Raw genomic sequence first — 26,186 nt, 5'->3', positions numbered from 1 at the left:
GCCGGGGGCCAGCGCTGTCCGGAGACACTTCCGGGTCACGTGGCCAGCGTGACATCGCTGCTCTGGCGAGCCAGAGCCACACACGGAAACGCCGTTTACCTTCCCGCTAGTAAGCAGTCCCTATTTATCTACTTGCACCTGGGAGTGCTTTCGAACTGCTAGGTTGGCAGGCGCTGGGACCGAACAACGGGAGCGCACCCTGCCGCGGGGATTCGAACCGCCGACCTTTCAATCGGCAAGCCCTAGGCGCTGAGGCTTTTACCCACAGCGCCACCCGCGTCCCTATCCTTGCCCATATCTATACATAATTCCATATACCGTAGTTCACCTGGGATTAAGCCTCAGTAATTGCAATAGGACTTAAAAATGGGAAGGGGGGTGGGGTTCTACAAAAGCTTTGGAGGCACCAGATAAGACTCCTAGGTCAGCAACCCACCCCACTATGAGCACATCCCACTTTTCTACAGGACTTTTAACACCCAATTTAACATCCAAAGTAAAGTAAGTTGTATAGTCATTGTCAACCAATATAACTCATGGCTTGCTTTTCTCGAGAATCATCCAGTTTATCTCTCCCCTCACCCCTTTGCCAGCATCTTTGCTGTAAGCTGCTCGGTGGCACACAATTGCCTCCAACTAAGTCTTCCTCAGGGCAGCTGTTCCCTGTTGGCATCCACCTGTCATGGGAAGCAATGGAAGAGGGCACCTTCAAGTGTCAAGCCAGACTGTTGTGAGAGTTACAGTGCCTGCTGTGGCTTTAGAGATCAAATACGTGAGAGACATGTTTTGTTGCAGGTTAGGCAGATGAAGGCATCCAGTTGTTCTTCTGTTGCGGGTGCAATATGGCGTTTCTTCTCTCTGCACTCCTCCCAGTGGTCATTCCTCCTCTGGTCACTGCTATGGACGCACAGCCTGTGGTCAACTGCAAGGGATTCCCACATGGCAGGGCTAACGTTGCCATCTTTCATGTCACGTTTGCAGACATCTTTGGAAGCAGTTGGGTCTGCCAACGGACCTGGTGGCTGAAGCCAGCTCCCCACAGAGCATGTCCCTGGGGATCCTGCCATCTTCCATTTTGTGGACGTGACCAAGTCAGCAAAGATGTTGCTGAGACAGGAGTGTGAACATGCTGGGAATGTGAAACAGTGATGGCTTTTACAATTGCGATAAAGGTCACACCCACACATAGTTTATAACACTCTTATATCATGGCTTCTTCCCCCAAAGAATCCTGGGAGCAGTAATTTGTTAAGAGTTTTGACCTTCCAGAGCTACCGTACTTACTCAGCACACTTAAACTACAGTTCCAAGGTTTTCCCATGACATTTAAAAGTGGAATAGTGGTGCTTTAACTGTATGGTGTGGATGTGACCTGAAAGAATGGGGCAAAGTTGACTACCAGAGAAGCAGGAAAGAGAAAACCAGGTACAGTAAGGAGCTTTCATTTTTTTATTATTATGTTTTCTACAGCAACATCATTAAATACAGAGCAAAATTTGCCCCATCCCATTTATTCCCTTCATCTCAGCCCATCCCACCCCAGAGCAGCTATCAGGTTATCCACCCCCACCCCCCTCACTCGATGTTAAGTCGCTCTGGGCCCTGCCCATTTGTATGTACTTTCCTGAAAGAGAGGGATAGTCAGGTGAGAGAGCCTGGTTGTATTGTCTTTTTTTGTTGGTTTAAATAACATTTTCTCGCTTAAATACTGAGCTAAGAGAGCAACTAATGAAGAGGCAAAGGAAAGTCACCAGCTTTAAACTGCAAGGACCCCCCACCCATGCTTTTTAATAGCTGTGCAGGAAGGAGCAATGCCAGCTGAGTTTGCCTCCTGACCGAGGCAGAATGGAGAATTTGCAACCACTGAAATGCTCACCTCTTAAAACAGCTACTAAAAGGCACACAGATCCTTGGCCTAGAAACTCTAGGATAGCAGCAGACTCAAAGGAGAAAGCTCTCCTGGAGGGGTGGGTCAATTTAGAACAGAAGTGGTGATCTCCCCCCAAGCACTGCTGGACTCCCAATTCCCCATCAGCAAGTCCAGTGGTCGGGGATGATTGGGGTTGAAGTCCAACGTCACATGGAGGGGGCCAGCTTGGCTGCCACTGAGAGAATGGCTCAAATTCCTTACTCTTCCGCCACACATGCCAGGTTGCAGCTGCAGCTTAAAACCTTCACCAGGAAATAAGGCAGCTCCATTTATAGTGCTTACAGGTCTAACGTGATTTTTAATAAGGTCACACGATAGGGTGAGGGGTTGGGCTAATATTTTCCAGCACTGATTTATGGTGATTATTACAAGGAAGAACTTTAATTTCCACCGTCCATCACCCACACCTTCATGCTCCCAATGCCATACTCCTCCCAGCAGACGGGAAATGCCTGGAATCCAAAGTCCCCTACACTACACTCCCGTGCATCGGTCTGATAGAAACAGAGACAAATATTCCAGGAAAATTTGTTGTCCAGTGTAGAATGACCCAGAAAGTGCAACGTCCAGCGCTGAAGGCCAGCCATTCCTGCTTCACAATGCCTTGCTATTGCTCAGTCCAGAAGGAAGGGAAACAGCAAATGCCATGTAGTCAAGTTTTGTTGATAAAAAAGAGTGGGTGGTAGTTTTGCTAGCATGACAGCACCAGCCTCCATGACACAGGAAACTGTGGAGATAAGACTCCACAGCTGCCTTCTTCCCCTAGCCCTAAACTATTTTAGGGGGGTCGGAGAGGGAAAGGGCAAAAATGGCAACAGCTGTTCTGTGCACAAATGACACGGCCCCGACCCAGCAAAACAACTATGAAAAGTCAAAGAATTCTTAAGAGGCTGCTGTACATAGGCAGAGTAGAGATTGGGGAGGTTGGGTAGAGAAGAAGAGAAGAGGAAAAAATGGGGGAGAAGAAGTGAATAAGGGGGGGGGGTTGGGACTTTGAAAAGGAACAGCGATTCCCTGAGGCCGAAACAAGAATGCAAAGCAAAGAGATGGGGAGAAGACCATAGCAGGAAAAGAAAAAAGAGACTTCACATGGCAAAGGGTAACTGTAGATGCCCTGGGAACTGCAATTCTTCCTCTTCTGGGGACAAACAAATCAAACTGAATTGTTAGGTAATTCAGCCCAGGCACAGTTCTCTCAGAGGTTTGCTACAGTAGGCCGTAGCATTGCTTATTTAGGAGCACTGTAAGGAGCCTCTCTCTGCCCACTCATATTTTTTTTTTGGGGGGGGGGTCTGAAAGACACAGATTCCTCCTCCCCACCAAAAGAGATACATTCTTAGCATTCACAGGAAGGGGGCACTTGAAAAACATATAGTGCATACAGTATATGCATGAGGAGTGGAGCCTAGGGGTTCCTTGGCACAGGTGGGATCACCTTATCCTTTACAAGAAGCTAAACTGCTGGCAGAGGAGATGGACAGATGGCAGAGTTAAGAGCCACACTCACCCTAGCAAACTACAGTTTCTTTTCCAGTAGCAAAGTACAACAACGAGGGTGACAGCAGCATGCTGCAGTGGAGAGGAAGACATAGGCTGTGTGTGTGTGTGTGTGTGTGTGTGTGTGCATGTGCATGCGTGAGTGCATGCACACGTGTGAGAAAGTGTGTGAGAAAGTGCACACTGCTCCACACAGGGCAAATTGTGACGGGACATCCTTGTAACAAGGGGGTGGGCGATTCTTCTGCTGCTAGACATGGGGGCAAGTGGTCACAGGCAGAGCAGCACAGAGAGAGAGAGAGAGAGAGAGAGAGAGAGAGAGAGAAGGCAGAAGGTCGGACGTGGCCCAGGTCTTCAACAATGCAACGTAGGTGCAGGCCAAGCTGATCCTCACGCCAGGAGAGAGTTCCGCCGAGAGAGGTCTACGTTGCTGGCGCTAAGGCCACGGCTGTCAGATAGACTACTGGATGCCTGGAAAAGGGAAAGGGAGACCATGGTCAACATGTCAGAGCAGGGGTGGGGGACCTTTTTCAGTCAGAGGGCTGCACTGCCTTGTGAGCAACCATTCATGGGGACAACAACACATGCCAGTGGGTGGAGCTATGGGTGCAAGGCATACTTTTGTAGAATAGGCCAGCCACTCAAAAGCCAGGGCTTTATAAACATCATCCCTGGCCCTTGGCTATGTTGACTGAGGCTGATGGGAGTTGTATTCCCACATCTGGAGAACACTGCATTGGCTACCTCTGCCTTGAAGGCTCCCAAAGATTTAAAGCAGGGGTCAGCAAACTTTTTCAGCAGGGGGCCGCTCCATTGTCCCTCAGACCTTGTGGGGGACCGGACTATATTTTTAGGGGGGGGGGGATGAACAAATTCCTATGCCCCACAAATAACCCAGAGATGCATTTTAAATAAAAGGGCACATTCTACTCATATAAAAACATACTGATTCCCAGACTGTCTGCAGGCTGGATTTAGAAGGCAATTGGGCCGGATCCAGCTCCTGGGCCTTAGTTTGCCTACCCATGATCTAAAGCACCCAGTCTTGGGTGGATGAGTCTGTTTGCTGTGCCTCTGCATGATCTTTTGATCTGAATGTGCCTTCTCCCAATCAGCCTCTGCTAGAGGTGGACAATTCTGTGGCGCATCTGCACTGGGTTTCATTACAGAGATGCAACATAAATTATCCCTTGTATATGAGGTTGCCTGGTGTGCTTCTGGATGGGTCCCTGCTCTGCCCTTTAAATCAGGGCTTTGGAAGTGGTTGGGAAAGAACATCCTGTGATTTCTCAGTAACCACACTTCCTTCCCCTACCCAACAGAGAAACAACTCAGAAGGGAGAGAGAGGCAGGCTGGGTTTTGCAGTCTGTGTGTATACCTGGCTTGCCTCCTCTTCCACGCTCTTGTTGAGGAAGTTGAGAGAACTGGCCCGCTTCATCCTGCAGGGAGACAAAAAATAAGTGCCAAAGGAGTTAGGCCTTTTGGTCACTGATCTATGGCCTTCTCTAGGGTTTCAGGCATGTGATATTCCCAGGCCTGCCTGAAGATACCAGGGATTGAACCTGGGACCTTCTGCATGCAAGGCAGTTGAGACACAGCCCCTTTTGATATTCACTAAGGGTGTTGCCTTGACGCCCTGGTTGTGGGTTTCCCCAGAGACATGCAGCTAGCTATATACTGCTGAAACAATAATAAAAAATATTGGGCTGGCTAGACCTTGGGTCTGCAGCAGATCCTGCCCACCCCAGGTCCCAAAGCAGAGCCACTAGACGGAAGACTTACCCTGGGTTCCGGGGCTCCTGCGGGCTGCTCCCCTGCAGCTTCTTCACCAGCATCTCGCTGCTTCGTCGCAGGGCGTCACGCAGCTTCCCAAAGGAGCCGCTGCGTCGCAAGGCTCCGGAGCCCGCCTGGGAAGGTGGGGAGAAAAGCAGAAAAGGGATCAGCACCAAATGTCTAAATCAGCATCCTGTTCCCAGAGAGGCCAAGCACATTCCTTGAAGGGAAGCCTAAACACAGGGCCCATGGGCCAGAGACTCCCCACACCTTGTTGGATAGGATTGCACTGAAGTGTCCTCCATTTTAGGATTAATTTGTAAAGTTTTGCTGCTTCTTACCCCGGACCACTCAGCCGCTCTGTCTTCCGGGTCAATCCCGTTTTCACACTTGTTGGAGCTGAGGACCCCCTCGCAGTTTGATCGGTGCTCGGAGCGGTTCCCATCCTTCAGTAGTTCTACAACCTTGCTCTGGTTAATAGCGTCCATGCCCTAGGTGGAATACAGAGATCATCAACTGGGGCATCCAAGAGCTAGATGGCCTATTTAAGCCAGCATGGGGGAGCAGAATTTTTTAAATATCCCCCAGCACACATTTCCGTCCCACTGCTGGAACAACACTGCCTATCCTCAGGGGCAGTGTGTGGGAAACAATAAGTGCTGTTTTGCCTTGCTTCTGCTGCCACTGCCTGCTCTGTCGCCACTGCACACCCTGCCGCATCAAAATAGCACCACCATCAGCGCTGATTTGGGGAGAGATCTCACCCAAAATCACTCGAGATCTTGCGGAGCACACAAGATCTTGAATGAGTTTGGGTGAGATCTCATTCCAAATGGCTGCAATCTTGCCCCAAATCAGTACTGATGGAGGCAGGGCACCTGTGAGCGTTCTTCTGTCTGAAGCAGCGGCCTCACCCTGCCTAACAGCTGGGCGGGTTCTGCCTATCCTTCTACCGCCAACCACCATGATGCAGCACTTGCCTGCTTGCGGGTTTTCTGGGCACACTCCTCCAGCGTCTCTGCAGCCTCCAATTTTCCCTGGCGCCGGTAAAGAGCACCCAAGCTTTTCAGAGTCGTGTTGACTGTGGGGCTGTGGGTGGAAAGGAGAATGCAAAGACAGATAGGTCAAGAGCGTTCTTTGTACCCCTTGCACTTTTGCTGTCCTCTTAAGGAACTTTTCACAAAATAAAGTTTCCATTAAATGGTCAAATTTGTGTCTTTAAAAAAAAAATTCAATCAATTGTCATTTATGCATCTTATAACTGTTCTAACATAATTACAGTTAAATTAGTTAAAGCTACTGTGTTAAGACAGACACACTGGGCTAAAATATCGTCTCAATTTAAACCACTGGATTGCTTTGCCCAGCAATAGGTCACCTATGCTGTTCCCACACTTTGCTCCAGCCTTTTCTCTGCATTACTGCTGCCAATACTGTTGTACTTGCGTTGGTTCTTTTATGCAGAAACTATCTTAAATGATAAGTTGTAAAAGCCACCTGTTAGATCACACAGTTAAGTACCAGTTGCTGGAAATCACAACTTAAGTTCACTCGTTTTATCAAGACAGTCAATGAATCCTAACCATTGTGAAATAAGGAAACTATGTCAGCCTTAACTTGCAGCAGCAGCAATTTCACTCTTCTTCTTCTTCTTAAGCCTCTGGCTTCTCTTTCATTTCAAGCTCCTAGCCCCAACTCAAAGTCAGGAGCAACCTTTTTAAAACCTTTAAAAAAAGAAAAGGGAAGCTACCCCTTACCTGTCCACCTTGCAGGCTTTGTACCAGCTGCCATACTCCCCATAGGGGGCACTGTCTTTCTCCTTGCGCTTCTCCTAAGGGGGAGGCAAGGTTAAAGGGCAGGGTGTGAGTCAGACGGCTTGGATCCACCCCCAAGGGAAAGTCGGGTTCCCTTCTCCCTCCCAATGCAGAGGTACCTTGCTTTCCTCTCGCTCTTCTGCATGCATCCAGATCGGCTTATTCTCTCCTACAAAGAACGGTGGTGGGGGGAGAACAGAAAAGAACTTACAGCAGTGAAGAACCTGCCTTGAACCAGGGCAGACCATCAGTCCACCTTGTGGGACTCCTCAGGACATTAAAAATATTTCTTGTACATTTGCATAATTATAAATAGAAGTTTGACATAAATTTGTTATAAATAAAACACGATCAGGGGGGTTGAGTGGGAAGGTTATGAAATATCCACATTTCAATGCACCAACCAATTTGCCAGTCACGCTCTCTCAGCCTAACCCACCTCACAGGGTTGCTGTGAGGAAAAAGGGGGAGAAAAGGGAGAACTGTGTATGCCAGCTTGAGCTCCTTAGAGGAAAGGGGGGATAGAAATGTAATATTTCAATTCAAAATCCTTTATTAGGCATAGCACACCACACATTATCAAACAAACATCATATACAGACTGTATAAAATACAGGCTCAGCGAACACAATTTATCCCAGACCTATTCTTAACTCCAAGAAATAAATCTATGTACATAGATAAAATAATACAGCACAGCAACATCACCTACCATTAAGAACCACTAAGTCTCTTTATCATGGCCCATTCTTTCTTCATGGACAGCACTTAAAAATTCAGCCACTATTAAAGTAATCTGATCATCACTGTCCGCCAGCAGGTCCTGAACAGCTGGTTGTGTAAAAGACTGTCTATTAAATTTTAGGGCCTCAAATAATTGTCTTCTGGCATAACTGCCAAAATCACAGGAAAATAATATATGCTCTAGAGTATCGGGTTCCTGTTTTCTGCATTTGCAGAGACGCTCTGATTCTGGGATAGCTAAGTATCTTCCTCTCACTACCACCGAGGGAAACATGTTAAATCTGGCCAACATAAACAGCCTACACGATTCATGTTTCTTCAGATTTGTCATGTATCCCTTTTGGAAATCTCTACACAAAGGGAGATTTAAGTGGATAGGAGAGCAGGTGCTGTGCTTTGCAACCTCAAGCATGGCGAGAACACTTTTTAGAAATGTAATAACGAAACAAAACAAAAGTCATTAAAACCATGTGGGCAAAGGCTGATGGTCAGTGCTGGCAAAGGGTATGCTTTTAGCGGTGTCCCTGATCAGCTGATTGACAGCAGTCACAACCCCCATTTTGTCCCAGCTGTGTCTTTTCCTGTGCCACACCTGATATGCATAAAATAAAAGGAAGCAACCCTCCTCTGTACACATGAGGCTCCACCACCTGTTTCTGCACTCACCATTGACTGAGCCAAACTCTCTCTCGTGTGCTCGGGTCAGGATCTCCTTGTAGAGGGCCTCAGCGTCCTTGTATTTGCCTTGTTTGAGGTAGCAGGAGGCCTGTGGGGGCATATTCTGAGGTCAGAGGGACAGGCTGTGGCAACAGGGATCAGGAAGCATTGATGCCTAGCAAAAGCTGGATGCTACATACACCAGGATTCTCTATTAGCAGCATAACTCTATGAAGTGCTGTCCTTTCTCTTGCAGAGAGAAGAGGCAGACTGCACAGACCAGTATTCAACCCAGCTGGTCAGTCAGGGGATTAACCTGCCTTCCAGTGGCATGGCCAATGATTGCAAAGAAAAACAGCAGAAAGGCACCAATCAGGAGTAGGCAGGGGAGGAGGGTGGAAGGGCTCCAGGGGCACCTGGAAGTTGCCTTCCTGCCTCTCTTCTTCCCCCCAGCACAAAGGCACTGATGTAACTGATGAGCACTATGCAAATCAGGGGCTACAGAAGCTGCCATCTAGGAGACATTGAACTAAAACTCCCATCACCCCCTGCTGGCTGGGATTGCTGGGAGTTGTAGTCCAACAACATCCGGAGGGCTGCAGTGCCCCGGACCCTACAGTAAACATCACACTGTTAAATGTCACAAAGTTAATACGAACTTTAAAGCATTTAATGCAAACTTTATGGCATGCTATCATTGTTCTTCAGCCTTGGGTCCCCTGTTGTTGGGACTAAAGCTCCCATCATCCCTAAACATTGGCTAAGGTGTCTGGGGATGATGGGAGTTGTAGTCCAACCAAAATCTGGCATGGAAGAAAACTGCTTAGCATAGATTCCACCCCCCCTTAAACCACCCCCACACCCCCCAAAGGTTTCTCTTGGACTTTTCCAATCAGCCCCTCTCACCAGGTTGTTTTTAGTTTTGGCCACATTGGGGTCGTCTGGCCCGAGGCGAGACTCGTAGATCTCCAGGGCGCGGCGGTAGTAGTACTGAACCTCCTCGTACTTGCCCTGGTTCTGGCAAAGGAGAGCCAAGTTGTTGAGCTGCTTGGCCACATCTGGGTGGTACTTCCCCAGCACCTGGGAGGTTGTGAAGAGGAGACACTGATCACTTAAAAAGAAAGAAAGTGAAGTTTGTCCATGTTATCGCCAAATCCCAGTTCCCAGTGCCCAAACCATCAATTACACATAGGTAATTACTTTAAACCAGATCAGGCTGTTCATCCCATCTGACTGGCAGCAGGGGATATTCCCTGAAAATGCCACTGAGGATTGAACCTGGGACCTTCTGCATGCAAAGCAGATGCTCTGCCACTGAGATATGGCCACTCTTCCAAATAAGATTCTAGTCCTCAGTGTTTTGAATAAAGGAGGACAGCAGACAATGAAGAGCGGGGTGGGGGTGGGGAAACAGACAGCCTGGAAGAGACGGGGTTAAATAGAAGCAACTTGTTTAACAAGCGCAGTGCATGTATTGTAATTTTTGTCAAGGGAATATGACTTTGAGCAAAAGGGTGAGGATGAAGATCCCTGACAACAGAAGAGCAACAAAGGTGTGTGGAGTGGGGAGGGTGAAGCCATAGCCCACAGGCAATGGCTCTGCAGGCCACGGACTTATCAAATCTTCCAGCATTTTGTTTTGTTTAATAGCATTGTTTTGTTTCATATTTTATTTCTTTATATCCTGAACATTTTCCCCACGCAGATCAGGGTAACTTGCATCAGAAAATTTTCAGTTTGCATTGAGGAACCATTACGATATCCTAGAAAGTGATCTAATTTACCATGTTCATTTTACTTGAATTTAGTACAAGCTAAAAACTTGATCACTGAGAAGCTTGCCTTATATTGTGTTCATAGTTAGCATCCATGCATTGTAACTGATGAACTTTGGAAACTGCAAATTTTCTGCAGAAAAAGAAAGCACCGGGGTGGGTGGGATATGCCCCAAGTATTGCTGCCTGTAGTGGCCTTCTTTAAGTACCTTCTCTCGGATCTCCAGAGCCCTCTTGCACAGCGGTTCTGCCTCCTTATACTTGCCCCGCTTACCGTACAGCACAGCCAGATTGTTGAGGGTAGCAGCCACCTAAGGATGAAAAGGTACATTGTACAACTCAAAACTCTAGGATATGATTGCTGTGTGAACCTCAGAAGTCTACTTCAAAACAGGATATCACAGCAGGATAGCAGATTCAGGGGACATGGGTGGCACTGTGGGTTAAACCACTGAGCCTAGGACTTGCCAATCAGAAGGTTGGCAGTTCGAATCCCCGTGATGGGGTGAGCTCCCATTGCTCTGTCCCTGTTCCTGCCAACCTAGAGGTTGGAAAGCACATCAAAGTGCAAGTAGATAAATAGGTACCGCTCTGGCGGGAAGGTAAACGGCGTTTCTGTGCACTGCTCTGGTTCTCCAGAAGTGGCTTAGTCATGCTGGCCACATGACCCGGAAGCTGCACGCCGGCTCCCTCGGCCAATAAAGCGAGATGAGCGCCGCAGCCCCAGAGTCGGTCACGACTGGACCTAATGGTCAGGGGTCCCTTTACCCTTTTAGCAGATTCAGAATCAAAGGTGATCCATTAAAGAAAAAGGAGGTGAAGAGAAGATCTAAGGTGCTAGTCCTCATCATTATCGAGGGGGAGGGGGAACCTCAAGCATCCAAATGGTTTCTGCTAGGGGCTCTGAAATGATTTATTTATCTAATAAAATTTATACACTGCTTGATTGTCTTAAAAAAAGACCTCAAAGTGGTTTGCAAAAAATCAGGGTGCTTACGGCAGGGTGGTCCTTTCCCAAGGTCTTCTCCCGGATGGCCAAGGCATCATTGAGAAGATGAGCAGCCTCCTTGTACTTATTTTGGTCCCTAGCAGGAAGAAAAATAAGTTATTATTTTGGCCAGAGAGAATTCCAAAGCAAGGAGTGCCTATTACCAGTTTAGGCTGGTGCACCAACTATGCCCTTTCCTGGACAGAGGTAGCTTAGCCACTGTGATTCAATGCGTTGGGAACCTCATGACTGGACTACTGTAATGAGCTCTATGCGGGGCTTCCCATGAGATTGGTCCGGAAGCTGCAGTTGGTGCAGAAGGCTGTGGCCAGGGAGCTGAGTGGCTTTCCCTGACCCATAAGACTGGGCCCATTTTTATGTAACTGAATGCTCTGAATTTTTATTTCATTTGTTTTTAATATGCTTTTACAAGTCTTTAGACTGCTGTTTTATTGGTTTCAGGTTGTACTTTTATTCTGATTATATTTTTCATTTTTATACTGCATAGATTAAAAATATATACAGTATATGAAGCTGTTTATAAATGCTATTAAGAACATAAAATAAATTATAAAAGCCCACATCTGAATGTACAGTACACAAAAGGCATGGGGTACAGTCCTTTCTAGACTGCACCATGTCAGGCTAGGGGGTGGCTTCTGATCACGTCTGAATACTGTTCTCCAAGGAACTTGGAAAGCTAGTCATCTTCCTAACAAGCTAACTTTCCAAAAGCAAGGAGCTTTTCTGAGTTTCTTTTATTTCAGCATAAGAGAGCCTGCAAATAAGCAATTTAGTAACGGCAGCCTAAAGTGATACAGTCTCAGCAGGGCAGCACCACACGCTTTCTCTGCATGTCCAAGTTAGATCTAAGGTCAAAAAGCAGTCCCCTGCCCTCAGCCCAAGTCAGCCAAGCCTCACACCTGTAAACCAGAGCAAGAATATTCAGCATGGTAGCCACATCGGGGTGGTCATGTCCTGAGGTCTTCTCAAGATCCTCCAGTGCTTGCTTGCAGAGCGGTACAGCCACCTCATAGCGCCCCTGGGAAGCATATTGGATCACCAGGTTGTGGAGTGTCCGCAGCCGTGCCGGAATCTCATAGCCACCATGTTGGGCTGCTGCGTCTCCACTACCATGCGTCTGCCCTGCAGAAATACATTGGCATCATCAAAGGGGGTGGGATCTGCTGCCCACACCCTCCACAAAGCAGTTCTTCATTATGCTATACATACACACTCAAAGCAGGTGTATATGCACCTGCAAACACAAACACCTACACACACTTAAAATGAATAGGCAGCAGGCTCAGGACAGAGAGCTAGCAGACTTCTCCACATAATGCGCCATCATCCTATGGAATTTATATGATCACAGTGTTTCATGGCTGGAATTAAGAGCTACGTGAGGGAAGAGAAGTCAGCCTAAGAATTTGGTAAATGCACGGGACAAGGGGCCTGAGCTTGTATATTCTCCTCTCCCCTTCCCTCCCCTCCCCTCCCCCTTTTCACTTTGTGTCGGGTCTTAGAACGCTGTACACATGAGGGGCAGGGATTGTCTTGTTTGCTACTGATATGTAAACTGCTCTAGCAGCCTTTTCAGATGAAGAGCAGGGCAAAACTGCTTTCAAATAAATAAATGATCATTCCTTTCTTCTGTCACGAGTATATTAGCCAACCTATCTGTGGTTGAGATATTGAAAAGTATTTATGTTTGCTAGACAGGGGGTGATGCCCAACTAAGTTTTACTCAGAGTAGACCTACTGGAATTAACAGGCCTAAGTTAGTCATGTCTATTAATTTCAATGGGTCTACCCCAAGCAGGACTAGCACTGCCTACAACCCTGAACATTTTTAGTTTCCTCAAATTTTGGTGGAATTCCAACAACTTTAGGGTTTGTCCATGTCTTGTACTTTTTACTCCAGTACCTGTGATCATCTAACTTGAGGGTGGGGGGGACTCCTGACCTTCTAGAAGTCCCTCCCTCCCATCATAGGGCTGATGGAAGCTGGGAGTGCAGCAATATCTAGAAGACCACAGGTTCCCCATCACTAATCTATTTCCCTGGTGATCTCCTTAGCTGGCAAATCAAGTCATTATTATACAGGTATTCATTTCTGGTCTATTGATGTTAACAAAGATGATGACTCTGATGCAGAACACTCCTAAACAGAACACTCCATGCCATTCTAGCTTTAAGGAGCAAGCTTCTAGTCCTCATGCAGTTATTGACAGCTTGGACTGAAATGCTGCAATCTGAAGGCCACTATCTCTAGTATTCTGACTCCTTGCCGTAAGAACTGACTTGCTGGATCAGAATGGTCTACTTAGCCCAAGGTAGCTCACCTTGTCCCTGGTCATCATCGTTCGGGAACAGATCATCTAAGGAGTCTTTGCCCGTCTCCCCATTCTTCTCATCCTGGGCAGAAAGAAAAAAGACAACCAGGGCTTGAAACTCTCCTACCATTTCAAAGGCAAAAGGAAATGGTAAGAATGCCCAGCACCATCCTAATCACCAAAGCTGACACCTCTGATTCAGTCCTTGGGGATTGCCGAACCTGCAGTTTTCCACTCCCAATTTGCTGACATTCATGTATAGCAAGGATGGGGGAACCTTTGGCCCTCTAGATCAGTGTTTCCCAACCGGTGTTCCGCGGCACACTGGTGTGCCGCGAGACGTTGCCTGGTGTGCCGCGAGATGTTGCCTGGAGGGAGGCGGGCGAGTCGGCGGCGAGAGGCGGGGCGGCGGCGGCGAGGAGAGGCCGCACCTCCTGCTGCTGCCTGGCGCTCCTCCTCGCAGCCGGCAGCGCTGCCTGGGCGCCTCCGCGCGACTCTGCCTCGCTGGGTTTGGTCTCCCAGCAGAGACGGGTCACACGCGCCACTCCCTCCCTCCCTCAGCCTGCGCGGAGGGAGAGCCAGAGAGAGGCATCGCTCCTGCGCGGCAGGAGAGGGAGCTTGGCGCGTCCGCGGCTTTTATAGGGCGCCCGGCGCGCACCAGCTCGATAACGGGCACCGGCGCGGCGGGGGGCGCCGGGCCGGGGGAGGGGGGCGGCCGGCCTGTCTCCTTGGCAACCCCATTGAGCAGCGCCGGCTCCCCCGGGAGGGCCATCCCCCCGCGCCGCCGATCGCCAACACCGCCGACGCTGTGGCTGCCCGAGCCCGAGCCGAAGCCCGAGCCCGTCAGTCAGTCAGTCAGTCAGGAAGGAAGGAGAAATGGGGAGGGAGACGAGGGAGGAAAATTGCACGCAGGGTGAAGAAAGGAGAAGGGCGAACGAGACGAGCTTCCAACCCAAAAAAGGGCTGGAAGACTGGGAGGATGAAGGATCGGGAAAGAAAGCGACGCCTTCCCTGCCCGCGACGTCGCCCGCTTGTCATTGGCAGCGCAGCGGGCGCCCAGAGGGGCTGGGCACCGGCGCAGGGCCGCTCCGCAGCCGCGGAGGACAGCTGCGCGGCTAGCAAGGTGCGCCGCGTAGAGCGCGGCCCTTGTGTGCCCCGGTGGCCAGGCAAGCTCGGGCGGGGACCCCCATGCGAATCTAAGACGGGAGAAGAGGGCAGAGCAAAGGGGGTCCCTTCCCCAACCTCCGGCTCTGAGACTTCCCTGCACCCCAGAAAAGCGAAAGGATTTCCCCTTTTTTTATATATAAATATTTTATTAAGTTTTCAAATACAAAGTTAGAAACATACACTGAAGAAAAAAGTAAAAGAACAAGAAAAAGAAAAAAAGAAAAAGAAGAAAAGAAAACCAACCATTCAACACATTTTTTATATAACTAACTGGACTTCCTCGCATCTCCCTTACCCTGCATTCTTTATAATAAAGATATCAGCAAATTATTACCTTGTTTCGTACCTTATTTTGTACTTTTCAAATACTATACCTCTAAATTTAACATACTTTTCATCAGTTACTTATATCTTAAATTAAACATAGTATTACCTTAGATTTTGACCTTTTCTTACTTAAAATATAATTTCCTGTTTCCCAAATCTAATTGCTGAAGCTATAGTTTCCGAATCGTGTAAATTTTTAACATTCATACAACTTATATTGCTTTTGGAAATAGTCCTTAAATTTTTTCCAGTCCTCTTCCGTTGTTTCTTCTCCCAAATCTCGGATTCTGCCAGTCATTTCAGCCAGTTCCATGTAGTCCATCAATTGCGTCTGCCACTCTTCCAGTGTGGGCAAATCTTGTGTCTTCCAATATTTTGCGATAAGTATTCTTGCTGCTGTAGTTGCATACATAAGAAAGTTCTATCCTTCTTTAACACTTTCTGGCCAACAATGCCCAAGAGGAAGGCCTCTGGTTTCTTGGGAAAGGTATACTTAAATACCTTTTTTAACTCATTATAGATCATTTCCCAGAAGGCCTTCACTTTTGGACAAGTCCACCAGAGGTGAAAGAATGTCCCTTCAGCCTCCTTACATTTCCAACATTTATTATCAGACAGGTGATATATTTTTGCAAGCTTGACTGGGGTCATGTACCACCTATAAATCATTTTCATAATATTTTCCTTCAAGGCATTACATGCCGTGAATTTCATTCCGGTGGTCCATAACCTTTCCCAGTCCTCAAACATGATGTTATACCCAATATCCTGAGCCCATTTTATCATGGCTGATTTGACTGTCTCATCCTGAGTGATTTTCTCTTCAACCTGCCCTCCATCCTCTTGCGGAAAACTCTTTGCCTGCCCTGCCCGTATCTCGTTTTTGCTTTTTAATTCCACACACGCACCCTTCGGACTTCGTGGCAATCGGGCGCGCGGGTGCGTTTCCTAAGAGAGTGAGGACCCCCGCCTCCTCCCCACCTGCTCCCTCGCCAGCCAGCCAGCCGCGCGCCCTAGCCGGAGAGCCCCGGCCGTCCCCGTCGCGCAATCGGCTGGATCTCCCTTCAGCAGGCCGTGCTCACAACTCGGCCCAGGGACCCCCAGCAGCGGATCTCCGGCCCAGCTGAAGAATCCGGCAACAAGCCCCCTCCTCCCCAATCGCTCCGCCGAAATATGCTCCAAAACCCCCCAGATAGGCCGCCGGCCGCCAAGTCTCGTGGCGCCCTGAGCGAGGGTCTCTCCCCAACACCGCCACCTTGAACTGCGTTCTCCCGGCTACCCGAGCGAACCAGCGGCAGGACCCCGGTATGGGCCCCCCCAATATTTTTTATAAGTTGGCGCCCCTGATAACTATAACTCGTGGTTCTGATGTCCCAACGCTCCCACGGGGCACATTTCATTCAGGCGGAGGAGGGGGTCGTTGGCTAACGGCCAACAGGCAGAAAGGACTGTCCAACAATGCGATTATCCACACACACGCATCTGATCCATGGATTAACATCAAAATCCTTGCATTAAAGCTCACTCCTAAGGAACCAGTGGGTCATTAGGCTTTCAGATGCACTTTGAACAAAGAGATGTTCAAAGGGAAAGCTGCTTTTAATAACGCTGCTTTTGCAGGTACTATTGGTCTGGGTCTCATCCAGCATCTTTTCAGTACACCCAGTTAGGATTCAGCAGTCCAGTTGTACACTCTTGGGTATTCAGCATTAGCTTAAGGCGTGCAATAATCACATGCCCACTTTTGCAGCATCTTCATAGCATCCCAAGTCACTCTTGGAATGCTCTCTTTATCATACCCTGCAAGTGTTTACTTGTGTAACACATCCTACCACATCTTGCAGAGAAGCACTTCAGAGAGGGCCAAAAACCCCCACACTTGGTGCCATTTTAATCTACACATGCAGCAGAGTAAGTTGACCCAGAATAGTACCAATTCAGATGGCAGATGGGGGAATGACAGTGCTGAATGCTTTCCCATGTAGAACAGTCCCTGCAAATAAAAACCTAGCATATTTGGAAGAGGGATGCTAGCCTAACCATTACCTTCTATGCTGTTACTATTTTTTTTTTTTTACATAAGTAAAAAGTGGCCTTTCCCCATCTGGCATGGTGGTGTGCCTCGAGATTTTTTTCATGAAACAAGTGTGCCTTTGCCCAAAAAAGGTTGGGAAACACTGCTCTAGATATTACCGGACTACAACTCCCATAATCCTTAATCATTGTCCATGCTGGCTGGGGCTGATGGGAGTCTGACAACATCCAGACAGCCCCAGGTTCCTCGACCCCTGATTTAAGCTAGATGCTACTGTTGAGAGGGCTGGAGCGGGACTTCTCTTTACCCATTTTCTCCATTCCATGCCTAGTTTTATATACCTCTATTATGTCTTCTCCTACTCGCCTTTTCTCTAAACTTAAAAAGCCCCGAACGTTGTAGCCTTTTCTCACAGGGGAGTTGCTGCAACCAATTGATCATTTCTGTTGCCGTTTTTCTGAACCTTTTCCAGCTCTACAATATTCTTGGTGAGGTGAGCAGAACTGTACACAGATACCGGGCTCTCTCAGGTACAAGGACAGTGGAGGAAGTACACAGCCACTGTGACTTTTATTTTATTTTATTAATTAATTAATTACATTTTATACCACCCTTCATCCAAGGATCACAAGGTGGTTTACAATATAAAAACACAACAATACAGAACATAGTAAACAAAAGCAATACTCCCCCCTGCCAGTTTAAAAGCCAAAGGCCTGGGAGAAGAGGTAACCTTATCGTTCACAAATCTGTCTGCCTGTGTTTGTTTCTGCATCCAATTCAAGGTGCTCATATTAATATTTAAAGCCCTACATGACTTAGGCCCCAAATACCTGTAATACTGTCTCCTTCCCTACAGATCTCTCTCGGCTGCTGAGAATGGCAAAGGGGGCCACCTTGGCAATTCCTCTGCCCTCAGAGGTTTAGGGGCCTTTGACACATGAGTTCTGTGCTATTAAGACATACCTTATTTGTATAATGTTAAGTTGCTTTAAATTGCTCTTGTGTTTTAATGCTGCAATCTGCCTTGGGACCTTCGGGCAAAGGGCAGAAAACAAACAACCAATCACCCGCTTTTAAAGCCATCTAGGTTGGTGGACACTGTAAGTGCAGCTCATTCTCTAAATATGGAGGGTCACGAGTAGCAGAGCGTAGGGTTGAGAGAAATCAGAAGAAGAAAAAGAGAAGGCTCACCGATGGCGAAACATCATCATCAAATTTCTTAATCTGGTTCATGAACTCCAGGTGCTTCTTCTCCTCCTCCAACTGGGCCACGGACTGCTCGCTCCGCTGCAACTTCTGCTGGGTCCCAGCCAGCTCATCGCGCAGCCACTGGTTCTCCTGCACCAGGCGTCGCACCTGAGCCCGCAGCTTCTGCTTCTCCGACTCCACCGCGCTCAGGTGACTGGAGAGGGCAATGATCACCTGTAACCGGAGACTTGGTGTGAACACAGGCCTGTGAAATTCCAACTAGGAAAGGGGACACAGGTGACAAAGCCCCAGGAACCTTTGTGTTAGCGACACTCTGGCCCTCCAGATACTGCTGGGACTCCCATCAATCCCAGTCAGCTCAGCAGGCACCGAGTGATCCAGTCAGTAAGTCACTCAGTTGAAAGTTGGCGTTAACTCTTTATTAGTAAAAACGTGATCTTTGCAGACTTGGCTGAGTGCCAGGCCTAACGAGCGCAGCCATTCATTCCCTCTAGGCCTTACTCCACGAAACTAAAGGTCTCCACCTCCCCACAGCCATCTAGATCTCCTCCTCTCCAGGGCTTTTCCCAAACAATCGGAGACTGCACCTGTGTGCAGCCAACCTCTCCTCCACGCTTTTCATGACTCTTCTGGTTCTGGGAGACAAGGGTGGAGGGGAGCTTGTCACAGCAGGTGGGAGAGACGACTGTGACTCTTCGCCAGCCTGACTTATCTCTGCCTTTTGGCCTCCCTCATCCCACTCTCCTGCTTCAGCTTCAGCTTCAGCTTCTGTCTCTGATTCTGAGCTTCTCTCTGCCACAGACTCTCCCAGCTCACTAAGCCCTGTTACCTCTTCAGCTCCTCTTCCCTGTCTTCTCCCTCTGACCACTCATCGTTATGCCACCACCACTTCCCAGGCTCTCAGCCTTCTTCCCCCCAGCTGGTCCCTTCCCACCATTTCTCTGCATCCAACCATCCAAAGGGCCCACAGGGTTCCTCATCCCTGAACTAGTGGCTGTTACCTGAGCCTCCCCAAGGCCCAGCTCGATGGCTTCCAGAGATTTGCGCAAGAGGCTGGCCTTCTCCTGGGCAGCGCTTGTTTCCTGCTGCTGCTCCAGCCGGTTGACGGTGTCGAGAAGGGCGGCCAGCAGCGAGTGGTGCTCAGTGCGCAGTGTCTCCAGGCCTTGCACTACTGCCTTGGTGCCCAACACAATCTCATCCTGGCTCATCTTCTCCAGCTTCTCCTCACGGGGGTACAACATGGTCGCCATCACTGAGCCTTCACAAAGCGAGAGAGAGAGAAAGAAAAGAATATGGTGGAGAGAGTTGGAATAGGTCCACTAAGCCACGCTTGTTTTCTTTGTTTTAATAATGATGGCTCTATCACACTCTTCCCCAAAGTAGGTCAAGGTAGCACACATGGCCCCTCCTGACAATAATCCTGTGAGGTAGGTTAGACTGAAAAAGGAAGCGTAGAAGCATCGCACAAGTTGGTTTTCTTGTCTTAGAGGAAATACATGACTTTTGCTGGTGTACGAGTGCATGTGAACAAGTGAATTTTTATGGATTAAGTAATTATTATTATTAATTAAATTTACACCCCACCCTTCGACCCCAAGGAGCCCATGGTGGCAAACAGATAAGCAATAAAACAATGAGAACTTCTTAAAAACAGTTCTAATACAGATGGAAACGGGGATCTTAATCTCTATTTAAAAGGCTTGTTGGAAGGTCATCCCTAGCTAGCAGGATGAGTGGTCAGTGGTGATGATGATGGGAGTTGTAGTCCAAAAACAGCCAAGTTTGGGAAACCCTGCTCTAAAGCATAGGCACATGAGAAAGAACATTGCTACCTGCTATTCTCACATGGGGGAGCCACTCGTACCCTTAGGCAGCAATCCTAAAACATACTTACAAGGGAGCAACACTACCATCAAACAACCACAGCGGGATCTGACTTCTGGAGTGCAAAGGACTGTGCTCTAAGTGACCCAGATGACACCTGAGCTTTGCATACCTGCGGCGAGGATGTGGCACAGGGTGGGGTTTAATTTGAGGTCAGGCTGAGCACCAGAACCTGTTAGGTATGCTCGAGTTCAACTTTGGAATGGTTGTAGTTGCAACACGGGGGCGATGAGTCACAGCCCCATCATGAATGAGGGAAAAGGTCTGGCAGAAGGTGCAGTTGCCCCCCCCCCCAGCATTTCAGGAATCAAAGAACATCAGAGCCTGTTGGATCAGGACAATGGCCCATCTAGTCCAGCATCCTGTTCTCACTGTGGTTGTTCAGATGCCTATGGGAAACCTGCAAAGCAGGACATGAGAACAAGAGCACTCTCTCCTGCAGCTGGTATTCAGAAGAATCACCGCCTTTGACTCTAGCAGGGGTCAGCAAACTTTTTCAGCAGGGGGCCGGTCCACTGTCCCTAAGACCTTGTGGGGGACCAGACTATATTTTGGAAAGAAAAAAAATGAACAAATTCCTATGACCCACAAATAACCCAGAGATGCATTTTAAATAAAAGCACACATTCTACACACTGATTCCCGGACCGTCCACAGGCCAGATTTAAAAGGCGATTGGGCCAGATCCGGCCCCCGGGCCTTAGTTTGCCTGCTCATGCTCTAGAGCAGGGGTCAGCAAACTTTTTCAGCAGGGGGCCAGTCCACCGTCCCTCAGACCTTGTGGGGGGCCGGACTATATTTTTTGGGGGGGAATGAATGAATTCCTATGCCCCACCAATAACCCAGAGATGCATTTTAAATAAAAGCACACATTCTACTCATGTAAAAACACGTCCGCAGGCCGTATTTAGAAGGCGCTTGGGCAGGATCAGGCCCCTGGGCATTAGCTTGCCTACCCATGCTCTAGAGGCAGAGCATAGCCTCAATGGCTAGCAGCCCCTGATCCTCCATGAAGTTATCCAATCTTCTTTCAAAGCGACCCAAGTTGGTTGCCATGCCTTCCTCCTGGGGGAGCGAGTACCATAGTTCCACTATGCACTGCGTGAAAGAGGACTTTCTTTTCCCCCAACTGAACATTCAGCATCATTGGATCTCCACGAATTCTAGTGTTATGGGAGAAGGAGAAAAACTTTTCTCCATCTACTTTCTCCACGCCAGGTATGATTTTTCTAAACTTCTATCGTGCCACCTCTTCCTCGGCTTTTTTCTCCAAGCTCAAAACGTCCCAAATGCTGCATCTTTCCTCATAGGGGAGTCGCTTCACCCCCCTTGATCTTCTCAGTTGGCCTTTTCTGAACCTTTTCTATTTCTACCATTTTTGAGATGAAGGAAAGGAAAAGCAGGAGCGGCAGGGAGAGAAGAGGGGCAGAGAAACCCCCCCCCTTTTTTTCCTCCTGTCCGGCTGTCATTGCATTTCCCGGCTCCCCCAGTAGGTGGCTGGCTCAGGCCCCGGCAATCGAGACGCAATGCGGCGTGGAGTCCCGTGCCCAGCAAACCAAACTGAAGCCGCAGCGCAATAGGGATCGCTTTAACCTCTCCCACGCACATGCAGAATAGAACCAGACACACTTCTTTTCCCTTTAAGTTACCAGACTGCCATTTCTAACAACTCACTTTGCCCGTCTCTACTTGATCTGAAAAAGAGCTGAAACTCAGAAGTCCTTGTATCCAAATGTTGAGAACTGCACTGACCCCTGCCCAAATATGAATGAAGTGTGCTCTGTCGTCCGCCCCCCCCCCCGTCATATCTGTTTATAAAAGGATTCCTCCCTCTCAGCCTACCCTTTTATTTTCAATCTCCTTTCCATTGCCCTTTTAACATTCTCTTTATCAAGAGGAGAGGGGAAAGAATGAATGATGGACTGGTGCAACGTAACATCCCCGCCCCTTGAAATAAGGAAGGAAATGCTTTCGGACAGAGGTTTCAGAATCTTTCAAGGAACTTTGGGCAGTATCTCCCATTTTATAGGATCTGCTATTTACCTAGGGCAAGTACAAGGGATGTTCAAGGGATGATCCTAATTCATTCAATATTATCTGCTTCATCTTCTCCTCATCTCCAATCAGACTGGGTTGTCTCCTTAGCCTGATCTTCAGGCTGGTAGTCTTCATGAATTATGGGGCTCACCCCTCTCACCTATTCCAACCACCCCTTAAACCTTTAGGAGGATCATCTCATTGATTGAGTTACCTCCTCTATGCCTTTGAGGCATTGCAGAATCCCTCTAATTTATTGGGGGGGGGGTTCAATCCTCCTGCTTTCCCCCCTTTCTTTCCCCAACTTCTTAACCAACCCACCATGCTTCCTTTTCTCTCAGCCGTCTTTGCCCAACCAGTTAGCAACATGCCTCCTTCCTCCTCTGCAGGCCTTGACTGTGCTCCTTCAAGGTACATCAAGTCTCTCCTCTCTTTGATCATACTGAAGGTAGGGTACTACCTTAACCTCTACCTTAACTTTGTGGAGATCCTAATAATGCCTCCCACCTTCTTATGGTAAGGCAGGAAGGAGGGCGGTTCCCTTCTCCTTCATCACCTCCCTAGACACCTGTCTCACATTTTGAAAGGGAACTCCTTGTTCTTTTGTTTATTTTTATTTAGGAGTATTTATACCTGCCTACTAACCAAAGTTCCCAAGGTGGTTTATTTTTAAAAAATTAAAATAGACAGCGATACAAGAGTCACTACAGCAGAGCAATGATGTATACAAGTCTCCATTCCTCTTCTCTGGTGGCCCAGCAAATGCCCTTCTGCAGGTAGATCTCCTGCTATTCAAATATTTTCTCACCTTCACACATCACCTATATAACACCCCCCCCCTCCTGGGAGCCTCCATCTCTTCTTTCTGGGGTAAAAGTTTCTGAAACTCCACCATCTTAAAGGGGATTCTCTACTTCAACTCCAGAAGCATTTTCATCCATGATTACTTTGTGGCTGGGGGAGGGGGGGGGGAAGAGTGCCACACTTTACGTCCGTCACCCTTTCCTTGAAGGGGGTTGTCTCAAATCAACCCATAAGGTATCCACACTCTTCCCCCCCCCCCCCCGAAGATACACACAATACATTAGGTCCCATATTTTGGACACTCTGCAGCCCCTTGCTACAACAGTGCCCCTCCACTCTCTTTTTATCAAGAGAACTCTAATAACTTCTATCTCCCTCTACTCTATTCCTGCTAGCTGAAGATTTGCAAAAGCCTTTTCTGACTGACTTAGGGGGTCCCCTCTTCTACCTACCCAACTACCTTCCTTTTGGGGAATAATTATCTCCTTTTCTTGAGTACCTCTTGTCTTGAGAGGACTCACCTCTTGACCAACTCCTCATCCAGCTGGTGGAAGGAACCCCTTTTGGTTTAGAGAGGCCCTCATCCTTTTAAAAGAGTGTCTAATTAGCTTCCACCCCCAACTTCTGAATACCCAATCCTGTCTTTTTTTTTTTTTTTTTTTTTTGCTGTGTGGGGGAATCCTTTACAAGGCTCCCCTCTAACCACATTCCTCATTCTTCTGGGTTGGGAAAACTCATCCCTCCATTTAAGGAGGTTTTGTCCTTGCCCACTCCATCCCACCCCCCATCTTTTTGGAAACGCAAAGGAACATCTATCTCAGGTCCCTCTCTTTCGTCTGGGATAACTCACCCCCCCACACTCATAATGTGCGTTTCTGCGGGCACCTTTATGAAATTGGTGGGGGTCTCCTCTGCCTGCCCCATTGGGCTTCTTGAGAAGCCCTTATAACAAGCCGAAGGAACTCGCCCACCAGTTGGGAGGAAGATTTGAGAAGGAAGGACCACAATTTACTTATTGGGGGGGGGGTAGCAACACCATACATTCCTCTGCTGTGGGAATTCACTCACCCACCTGGCCGCCCCCTCATCTCCATCTTCTGCGAGGGGCAGTTTTTGCTCAAGTATCCCACCAGCCAGTCCGCATTTCATCCTGGGGGGGGGGGCCTGTCTGACAGACCACTTCTCACTTATATCCTGGGCAGCCACCCTCCCTCCTTTTCACCCTAAGCGGTGGAGGGGGGGTCATGCAGAGAACCCCCCCCCCTATTTCCACCCTATTGGCGTAGAGGGGGGGAGGCTTTTACGTGGCAGAGGGGAGATTCCCTGCCCAACCAACCAGCCACTCGGGTAGCTTTTTGCTGGGGGGGGGGGGGACACAAGACGACTCGACGAACGACCACCCACCCCTCATTTTCATCCTATAGGGGGATTTTACTTGGGGGGGGGGAGGACGACTCCTTACCTGACCCCCCCCTCCCCTCACTTACTCCCGGCGCGAACACCCACCCCCTCGTTTCCGCCATATATGGGGGCCTCTGCCGACCGAGGAGGCCCACCGCCCACCACCCACCGGCTCAGCACCGACACGACACGACGCAACGCACCTGCGCGCGCCTCCCTCGTCCTCGTCGCCGCCACCGCCGCCGCCGCCGCTTCTGCTCTTTCTCCAGCCACCGGCGGCCTCACATCCTTCCCGGCAGGCACTGCGGCACCGGCAGCCGCGCGGCCCCGCCCCAAAACAACCGCCTTAAAGGGGAGGGGGCAACCTGGCCGGCCGGGAAGATAGTGCCGGAGGACAAATCAGGAGGAGCGCCGCCGCCGCCGCCGCCGCCGGTCCTGCCTTCCCGCCTTAAAGGGGAGGGGAAGGATGCCGTGGGTTCTCTTTCCGAAGTTGCTACCAGTTTAACTTGGTGCTTTTCCTTTGGTATCTTTAATAAGTAAGTCCTGGCACGTGTTTTTATATGTCAGTAAAGGCGGCCGGGTGGGGTAACGGGCCCATCCACCTGGAGGGGTTATCCCCCCCACACACTTTGTTAAATGTGCGGGAAACGGTGCATCTTTACAAAGAAAAGTCCCGCTGTGTTTAAAGGGGCGGGGGGCCCCTCTCGTTTAATTATTCGCTACATTTTATGGTTATCGCCTCATATCAGGAGTTCTCTGGAGCAACAACAAAATGCAAACAGAACACAATTCGCAAATTAATTCTTAAAACGGTGAGCCACCCCGGCCGCAGGGCGATCCTAGGCAAGTTTGCTCCAAAAAAAATCTTCGTGTGCGACGTGGTTTAGCGCCCTGCAACGGTGCATAGATCGCCTCCTCCTCGGCGTGCAAAAAGGTCTCCTCCCAAGTCCCCCCTTTTTTAGGGGGAAGGGAGCCTTTTCTTCCCTTTGGCTGCTTTGTGGGGAGGCCTCTTACTCTGGCGTCCGGTTGACCCCACTGCTTAGGAATTGGTTTCTTAGAAGGCGGGGGGGGGGGGGGTTGCATGATCCTAGCGCAGAGAGACCGATTCCGTAGGTCGGCTGATTTAGTTAATTGATTTTGGTTAAGTTTCCCCTATGAAGATCAAGTGATTGTTAAGCCATTCTGAAAAGTGTCGTTCTGGGAGGGGAATAGGGGTCTCCTAACAAGTTTCAGCACCCTTAAACTACAGCTCCCAGAAATGCTTGAGGGAACCCATGGCTTAAAGTGGCATCATAGTGCTTTACGTGTATAGTGTGAATGTGGCCACTTATGCTGAGAGAAGTGGCTGGCCCAAGGTCACGCAATGAATTTCATGAAGGGTTAGTGGGGATTTAAATCTGGGCACCCCCTGGTCCTAGCCCAGCGCTTTAACCAGGACACCACACTAGCTTCCATGTACCAGTTTTTCCCTGTCTTCACTCCCTCAATGTATAGCTGAATGAGTATAGCAACCATACAACACATACTAGAACTGGGAGTAAGTTCCACTGTGCAGAGCCAGGTTTACTTAAAAAATAATAATTAAATATCTTCTTGGTTCACAAACAAGGTGCAGTCTTTTTTTTCTTTTCCCAAACCGTAAAGTCTTTTTTACATTTGATGTGAGACATTATACAGAATAAGGTGGGGCAAGAAGGAGGGGAGAGAGAATGGGGAGAAGGGATTGTGGTGGCAATATTTAGTATGTTTGTGGGTGAGCCTGCATAGGTTTGGGCTAAACTTAAAGTAGGTAAGAACTTCATGC

At 48.8% G+C, this 26,186-nt stretch overlaps 1 protein-coding gene across 2 annotated transcripts; it reads right to left on the bottom strand.

Annotated features, from left to right (window-relative positions):
* Positions 1-1,435: 1,435 nt before the first annotated feature.
* Positions 1,436-24,709, bottom strand: KLC2 (kinesin light chain 2). 2 transcript variants are annotated; one of them, XM_028711126.2, is made up of 16 exons: positions 24,586-24,709; positions 19,258-19,514; positions 18,239-18,469; positions 13,525-13,597; positions 12,103-12,325; positions 11,189-11,276; positions 10,401-10,502; positions 9,323-9,496; positions 8,426-8,525; positions 7,135-7,184; positions 6,959-7,032; positions 6,182-6,290; positions 5,543-5,692; positions 5,211-5,335; positions 4,807-4,867; positions 1,436-3,898 (listed from the first exon to the last, which is right to left on the bottom strand). In XM_028711126.2, exons 2-16 carry the CDS (start codon positions 19,504-19,506, stop codon positions 3,818-3,820), a joined length of 1,890 nt encoding a protein of 629 aa, XP_028566959.2. In that variant the 5' UTR covers positions 19,507-19,514; positions 24,586-24,709; the 3' UTR covers positions 1,436-3,817. The 2 variants fall into 2 exon arrangements, with proteins under 2 accessions (XP_028566959.2, XP_028566960.2); XM_028711127.2 differs by lacking the exon at positions 24,586-24,709 and adding an exon at positions 24,488-24,508.
* Between the last annotated feature and the right edge of the window lie 1,477 nt (positions 24,710-26,186).

The sequence above is a fragment of the Podarcis muralis genome, chromosome 16 (assembly GCF_964188315.1).
Source record: "Podarcis muralis chromosome 16, rPodMur119.hap1.1, whole genome shotgun sequence".
Lineage (NCBI taxonomy): Eukaryota > Metazoa > Chordata > Lepidosauria > Squamata > Lacertidae > Podarcis > Podarcis muralis.
This window is presented reverse-complemented; position numbering and strand designations above follow the sequence as displayed.

Bases quoted from the DNA above. Each gene is read 5' to 3' on its own strand.
- KLC2 (XM_028711126.2), bottom strand. From the start codon at position 19,506: ATGGCGACCATGTTGTACCCCCGTGAGGAGAAGCTGGAGAAGATGAGC. The intron at 7,033-7,134 runs GTACCTCTGCAT...CCTCCCCCTTAG, and splicing joins AAGAGCGAGAGGAAAGCAAG to GAGAAGCGCAAGGAGAAAGA. The intron at 4,868-5,210 runs GTAAGTCTTCCG...GTCTCCCTGCAG, and splicing joins CAGGAGCCCCGGAACCCAGG to GATGAAGCGGGCCAGTTCTC.